Source organism: Dendrobium catenatum, unplaced genomic scaffold, assembly GCF_001605985.2.
Source record: "Dendrobium catenatum unplaced genomic scaffold, ASM160598v2 fragScaff_scaffold_264, whole genome shotgun sequence".
Taxonomy (NCBI): Eukaryota; Viridiplantae; Streptophyta; class Magnoliopsida; order Asparagales; family Orchidaceae; genus Dendrobium; species Dendrobium catenatum.
The window spans coordinates 1,702,267-1,710,250 of NW_021318726.1; the positions used below are offsets into that span (position 1 = coordinate 1,702,267).

At 37.5% G+C, this 7,984-nt stretch overlaps 2 protein-coding genes across 2 annotated transcripts; one reads left to right on the forward strand and one right to left on the reverse strand.

Annotated features, from left to right (window-relative positions):
* Positions 1-340: 340 nt before the first annotated feature.
* Positions 341-1,307, reverse strand: LOC110099118 (histone H1). The gene is made up of 2 exons (XM_020826173.2): positions 1,103-1,307; positions 341-1,000 (listed from the first exon to the last, which is right to left on the reverse strand). Exons 1-2 carry the CDS (start codon positions 1,241-1,243, stop codon positions 527-529), a joined length of 615 nt encoding a protein of 204 aa, XP_020681832.1. The 5' UTR covers positions 1,244-1,307; the 3' UTR covers positions 341-526.
* Positions 1,308-3,063: 1,756 nt separating this feature from the next.
* On the forward strand, positions 3,064-6,193 carry LOC110099123 (pentatricopeptide repeat-containing protein At2g36980, mitochondrial). The gene has a single exon (XM_020826182.2). The coding sequence runs from the start codon at positions 3,326-3,328 to the stop codon at positions 5,195-5,197; it is 1,872 nt and encodes a 623-aa protein (XP_020681841.1). The 5' UTR covers positions 3,064-3,325; the 3' UTR covers positions 5,198-6,193.
* Positions 6,194-7,984: the final 1,791 nt, after the last annotated feature.

A 7,984-nucleotide genomic window follows, 5' to 3' on the forward strand; every position in this document is an offset into this window, starting at 1 on the left:
TCTCTTTTAAAAGTAAAAATAGTCCTTAATTTTGTTAGATATGTCCTTAACCAACCTATGTTCTTCTAAATTTAGCGCTTCATGAGCACCTCCAATTGTGCAAAAGAGGTTGTTCAACTCATGGCGAGATTTGACCTATATTATAAGTAGTTGTAAATGCTCTTTTGAAAGAGATTTGACCTATATTAAAGGAAAAAAAAAATTCATTTCATAATCAATCTTATATAGTAATATGTTTAATTGAAATTATACGCTTAATTGATTATGCAACAATGAGACATTTGATTAATTAAATGCATAATTTCAATCAAGAAAAATTTTTTAAGTGGATGCAGGACTGTTAAAGTCACAATTCAAATACAAATCAAATTCGCATGGGAGAAGACATTAAAATCAACCAAAACGCACAAAACTAAACAATTTAACGAAGCTACGAACGCTAGTTAGATATCAATTCAAGTTGCAGAACTGACTTACAAGGACGAAAAAACTAGAGAATTTACACAAATTACTAAAGGAACATAATTCAAGCAGCGGCCTTTTTAGGCCTCTTCGCGGCCGGGGACTTGAGCTTTTTTGGCTGCTTGGGTTTCACAGGTGCAGCCTTCTTCACCGACTTCGCTTCTGGAGCCTTCTTCGCAGACTTTGCTGTTGCAATAGGCTTCTTTATATTCTTTCTTTTAACTGGAGCAGAGAGAGTTGCAGACTTTGCCTTGATCCCCTTCACCGCTGTCTTCGGCTTCTGAAGGTTAGTAGCAACCTTAGTTTTCACATCCTTCGCCGCTTTGATTTCACCCTTTTTTCCAGACGCAGATAACTTGAAGGAAGCCTTTACTTTTACAAGCTTTCCCCTGGCGGCAAAGTTCCTCAGCTGAATAGCGAGAACCTTCCGGAAGATAGAAGGAAGCTCTCCCTTGTGCTTCTCCTCCATGTACTTAGCTATGGCATAAGGACTGGATCCCGTCCTCTCATGAAGAGCCAAGATAGCTTCTTTTATCATCTATTGACCGATAGATCAACCAAACCAGTCAAAAAATCAATTAACAAGAATAATCAAACCAAAAGGTATTCAAGAAGTTATAACAGCATGCGAGAAAAATACCTGGAAATAAGGGGGGTGAGAAGACGAGGACACCTTAGAGCCCTTCGTCTTCTTCTCTTTTGAAGCCACTGTTTTCTTCACCTTCTTATCTTTCGACGCTTTGGTCTTCTCCGTCGCAAGCTTTCCATCCACGGAAGACATGGCTCTGAGTTGCGAAGGAATGGTAACTGAAAATGATCACCAAACTGTTTCGAAAGAAAACAAATCTGAAGAATTTAAGGTGCAATTTATATGCAGAGAATAACCAGGCAGAATTGGAAGAAAATAACATGCTGAGCTCTGATTGGTGGGAAACGAAAGCCACGGATCGTTATCAGACCACGGATAGATCCTGAGCGTCGGCTTCGACGGTGGATCTCCGCGGATATTTTGCTTTTCATGAAGACATAAAAATGCTTCACCGTGTGCTTTTATGTCAAAATAAGTTGACGGGTCCGATTCAAATCCTATAAAAAATTGACTCAAATTAAATTCAATCAGTTTGAATCAAATACATCTTCGCTAAATAGTTCGTAAAGATCAACCAGAAATCCAACCTGTTAGCAATCTAAATCCAATTAATTAACAACTCAAATGACCTGAAGTCAATCTGTTAACCCATTTTGGCTAACGAAATTGATAACATTAACTATAAAATTTAGTATATTTGATTCATAATAAGGAGAATATATCTACAAGTAAGAAAATAAAGAAAAAAGATATTAAATTAGTCATTTTCGGATTAAAAATAGGTTCTTGAGTCAATCCAAATCATATGCATTTATTAAACAAGTTAGAAAATGCAAATTGAACCCATCTGTTTATTAAATAGGTCAACCTGAACTCCAAATTTTCAGATCGAATTAATGGGTTTGATCATTTATTGACAACCCTAAATTTGAAATATTTAAAGATGGTTTTGTTTGGATTTCAGATTCTTCATTTCAGTTAAGACACACAAGTATAGAAAGAAGTCTTGCAAAATTTTGCAACAAAATATATGACAATGGCATTGATTAGAAGCTGAGATTAAATTGAATAGCAAGTTGATAATTTTAATTCATCTTAAATAAGAATTCAAAATTTGTCTCTTATATTATTGTTACATCCTAAAATATTCGTTGAGCTAAAGAGATAAAACTTAATGTCTTAGCTTTGAATGAAAATCCAACATACAAATAGATAAGTAGGGGTGTCAATATAGGAAACGACACAAAAATCCGACCCGAAAATTTAGAAAATATTGACCCGAACCCGAACCCGAACCGGGTCAGGTTCGAGTTAAGGTTTTTGACCCGTTTGTAAAATCAGTTCGGGTTCGGGCTGACCCAAAAACCCGGTAATGACCCGGAATGACCCGCTGCATGCCCAGACCGGGCCTGACCGAAGCTACCTGCGTCGCACTGCGAGTCACACGTCGCTTCGTGTGTCGCGTGTCGCGACTGCCCGCCACGCAGGTGCCCACTTGCCTGCTGCGGAACTGCACGCCTGCTTGTCGTGCCGCTGTCCGCTTGCAGTGGATAACGGGTCATGTCGGGTTCACCCGAACCTAAAGCTGGTCGAGTTCCAGTCCAAAAAATCGACCCATTTCCAAAAACGGGTTGGGTTCGGGTTGACTCGAATGATGCCATATCAGTTTTCGTTTCGATTTGAACCCGACCCTTTACCCAAAACTGACACCCCTATATATAAGCAAGACGAGGATGCGAGATTCATAAGATAATATATTTTTTTTTGTGGAAAATCTTGAAAAAGAGAAAAAACTATCGGGCCTAGCCCAATTGAAATGAATCTCATTGATTACAACATCATATAGAGCATATTACATAGCTCAGATTGGAAGAATCCTAGCTCATATTGAAAGAATCCAATGATATGACAGATATTCTTAAGAAAAGGTTGTTGTTTTTTTCATTTGGTTGGTAGGATGTTAATCGGGCGACGGAGGTCAAAGGAACCGCTGTAGGGCAACGATGGTCGGAGGAATTATAGTCAAGGGGTGACGATGGAATGAGGGACTAATTTCGACATTTATATTCGATATTGAAAGAAAAAGCCAAATTACAATGTAATCCCTGTAAGAATTATGCGCAAATCAGAATAATTACTCTCTTTTAAGTTTTAACTTGCTGGAGCAGATCCAACTTTACTGGCGTTGCAGCTGAACTACGGAACCGTTCATGTCCGCAAGGCAATGATGGCGACAGAAGCTCCACCAAATCTTTCCCATCTATTCCCTTCCAAATGTGCCGGCTGCATGTCATCTCCACTACCTCCAGAATCGTCATCCTCGCCCGCTCCGGCCTGCTTTCTGCTGCGCAGCAACTGTTCGATCAGATGCCCGACAAAGACACCGTCGCTTGGAACGCCATGCTTGCCGCCTATTCTCGAGCTGGGCTCCCCTCTCAAGCCCTCTCCCTTTTCTACACAATGCGAGCCTCCTACACGCCGACGGATCCCTTCTCCTTCACTTCAGCCCTTGCAGCCGCCGCCGACCTTCGTCATATCCGCGCCGGCGAAAAGCTGCACTCTCTCGCTCTACGTTCTGGGTTCTGCATTTCCTTGCCCGTCTCCAATAGTCTCATCAACATGTATGGCAGATGCTTCCGCCCTTTGAACGCCAATAAAGTCTTTGAAGAAATAGATGAGGGAAATGAGGTGTCTTGGTGCTCTCTTCTCCATGGCTTAGTGATGTCTGGCCTTTTGGAAGAAGCAAGCAAGGTGTTCGAAGATATGCCAATCAGAAATTTGATCGCTTGGAATATAATGATCATGGGCTTTGCTTCCTCAGATTGCCCAGAAATTTCTATATGTTTGTTCAGAAAGATGGTGATGTTGGGTTTTAAAGGGGATGTCTTAACTTTTACCAGTCTTATAAATTCCTGTGCAGAGCTATCAGAACCTTTCTTTGGCCAAATGATCCATTCAATGATAATTCAAAACGGATGGGCCAGCACAGTAGAGGTCAGCAACTCTCTTCTTAGCTACTACACCAAGTTTAGCTGCCATATTGATGCCTCAAGAATTTTCAAGTCCATGGAAACTCGTAGCCTGGTCTCGTGGAACACGATGATAGATGCACACATGAAACTTGGCAACATAGAAGAAGCTCTGAAATTATTTCAGGCCGCGCCAGAAACCAACATTGTATCATGGACATCCATTGTTGCAGGATTTGCAAGAAATGGCTATGGAGAGGAGGCTCTTTATTACTTTGTGAACATGCAGAGAAACTTGCATTTACCTGATCAATTCACATTAGGCGCAGTCCTTCATGCTTGTGCCACATTGACAGTCCTAGGAAATGGATTAATGGTTCATGGATGCTCCATTTGCCATGGCTTCGAGCCATTTGTCTATGTTTCCAATGGTTTAGTGAACATGTATGCTAAGTGTGGTGACATCAAAAGTTCCAGTAAAGTGTTTGATGAAATGAAAGCAAAGGATTTGGTATCATGTAATGCAATGATATTTGGATTTGCAGTTCATGGTTGGGCTCAAAAAGCTTTGAATTTACTTGAATACATGATAGCTTCTTCGGTCCTTCCTGATAAACTCACTTTTCTTGGTTTGTTGATGGCTTGTTGCCACTCGGGGCTTGTCGAACAAGGCATGAATGTCCTATCATGTATGGAATCAGTTCATGGAGTTTCACCAGATGCTGACCATTTGACTTGTGTTGTTGACGTGCTTTCGAGGGCTGGATGCTTAAAACAGGCAACTATTTTACTTGATCTTATTGAAGAAAAACATGTTGGTTACTGTGAGGCTTTGCTGAGTGGAAGCTCTGTCCATGGAGATGTGAGGCTTGGGAAGAAGGTAGGAGAGAAGCTAATAGGAATGGAGCCTGAGAAGGATGTTGGGTATGTGATGCTGTCGAATTTATATTGTTTTAATGGGCGGTGGAAGGATGCCGAGAAAATGAGGAAGGCAATGGGAGAGCAAGGGGTGAAGAAGGCTCCTGGATGTAGCTGGATAGAAGTGAGGGACGTTTTGATGGTCTTTGTAAGTGGGGTTGCTTCTTTATCTCACATGGTGGATTTGCATAACATGTTAACAGTGCTGGAATCGGAAATGAGAAATCCGAGCTTCGTTAGCTTTGGATTGAGATCTTGATACTTGTTTTTGGCTCAGGGATTGCTTACACTCTCAAGTTACTTTTAGGCTAATTTTTTATTGCAGAAGGATGATAAGAGATTCTAAGATCTTGCAGAAGGGTACTTCTGAAGGTTTTATAATTTGAACTTTTGAAGGATATTAAAACACAAATTGACCACTAATAACTCATACAACCATCTCTCTGTGCATTTTTACTCCCAATCTCTCATACAACCATCTCCCTGTGCACAAATTGACCACTAATAACTCATGTTATCTTTCTCTATATGCATTCTGATACATCATAAAGGATCACAAGAACAATCAAATTCTCCTCCATAGTTCTAGTCCTAATGACCCATATCCGGGACACCTCTCTCCTCAATCCTCATTGTATTCAAACTTCATTGTTTTGTCCTCTGTCATCTCCAAACATGAAGTTTGGCATTGCTCGCTCGAATAAGAATTATGTAGATTGAGGTTGTTTTGGGTTACAGGCTGGAGTTTCTTTTTGCATATGATACAACTATTTTGTCTATAAATTTGTTGAACTCAAAGTCTATTTTATCTTTATTGCATGCTAGAATTTTTGTGGAGGTAGTGAGAGAATATAACGTCGTAGCATTGTACAAAGATCAAATACATAGATAGATTAAAAAGTTTGTACAAGATACCGGTGTTTTTTAATATATGATAAGATTGTATATGACATGATCTTGTATATTTGTGAGAACATGTTATTGTCAATAATCATATGGTAGTGTTTTTTAAATATATGATAAGATTGTATATGACTTACATGATATACAAGATATTGTTCATATCAATAGTTACAGGTTCTTATAGATATATGATTATTGTTTTTGTTTAATTCATTAATTTTAGTTGTAGATACTCGTTACTTGTTGGGCTATGTGCTCATTAAGTGATTTTTACATGTTTTCAAACAATGATAAGAATTATGTAGATTAAGGTTGTTTTGAGATGCAGGCTGAGTTTTTTTTTTTTTTTTTGCATTTGTCGATCTTTATTTTTCTCTTTTGTGGTCGAAATGTATTTGTAGTGATAGATTGTTGTTAGTTGCATATCATTGTTATTGCATATGTCATTTTGAGACTTCAAAAGATATAAATATTGATTATAGAAATGAAATTATATTTTCCATTGTTTATATATATTTTTAAATGCAATTAGTCAGATCTGATTGTTAATTGAAATGATATAGAGACGTGCAAATTTTTATTTAGATCTTGGGGCATGACATGAAGGACTGTAATCACACGATAATATATAGAGGATCGAAGTCAAGCGATAATAGTTAGGAGCCATAATTGGACATCGGTGGTTTAGATATTATAGTTGGGTGATAGTGGTTAAATGATCATAGTGGGGCAACAATGATTAAAGAATCAAAGTTGAGTCATGGTAGTTGGAGAATCATAATAAGGTGATGGTGGTCGGATGACTATAGTTAGTGGTCAGAGGGCGAAGGTTCAACAACAATGGTCAGATGATAGTGATTTGATAGCGGCAATTGCACAACAGTGGTTAGATGGAGTTTTAAGATTCTTCAAGCTTCTAAGTTCTCTTAATCTAAAGCCCTCTAGTTCCACTTCATGTTAGGAGTGAAGCTAAATTCATAAGTATTTAGAGTTGCATGTTCTATAAATACAACTAAAATTTGGATAACTTCATCAAATGTCTTATCTTGATCCCATCAATTATAAATCATTCTTTCAGCATGTAAGTGATGTCATAAGCAAGTAATCATAAAATTGTTAATTCTTGTCGTTAAGATGCTTGGTTTGACTATAAAAAATACAATATTTGAATATCTTCTGATCATCCAATTAATATCTCATAATTTTCAAATACTCTTCAATTGTTTTTTCTAATCTCATTTGCACTCAAATCATATCACTTTTGACGTCAATGGTTTATCTCATATAGACGCTCAATTCAACTTTAAATTTGTTAAAACTGAAGTTTGAATGATCTTAAATTTAATTAAAAAAATCTATAACTTAAGGATTGCATCGAGATTTTTGTCGGATCAGATAAATTTTCTAATGACATCAAATTTTCAAATAATTTTAATAATTTTTTTTATTAAATATATATATTTTTAGTCATTGGAACTTGAATTTGGGTGTTTTTAATGTTATGAAGAAAATTCTGAATGACAATCAACCTAAGAAGCAACTTTAGATCTATAGATTCCATGCATTCATTGCAGTTTTTATGTAAGCAAGTTCTTATGTGAAGAACAAGCAATGGGATGGAAAGCTTCAAGATGAATAGAATTAACGCAAATAGCAATGCGCGTTCATCATCTCCAGCTCCTAAAAATCTGAACTTTTAGCTATAAAGGTCTTCATGATATGATCTGATGGAGAAAATTACTCATTTAGGCTAAATGAATCAAAATAAATGCTAACCTAACAGAAAGCCATAAATTATAAAGGGATTTACAAACGTATGATACAATAATCTTATTTGTTTGTATATCTAATACTTATATTTTTGTATTTACAAGAATAACATCCATATTATTAAAGGTCTATTTGGAGAAAAATTATTACGTGCGGTGTCTAGACACGTCTCAAGGCCAATTTGGATGCGCCACGTCACCCAATGCACAACGCGGGGCATCTGAATTGACCTCCGGATGCATTCAGACACCGCACATAATAATCTCTCCTTTTTGGGACTAATTTTTTGCTACTTCGCTTTCTCATTATTTTTCAAAAATTAATGTAGCTTTACAGCCGTAATGGCTAAGTTGTTTCCCCGCAACAACTTTAC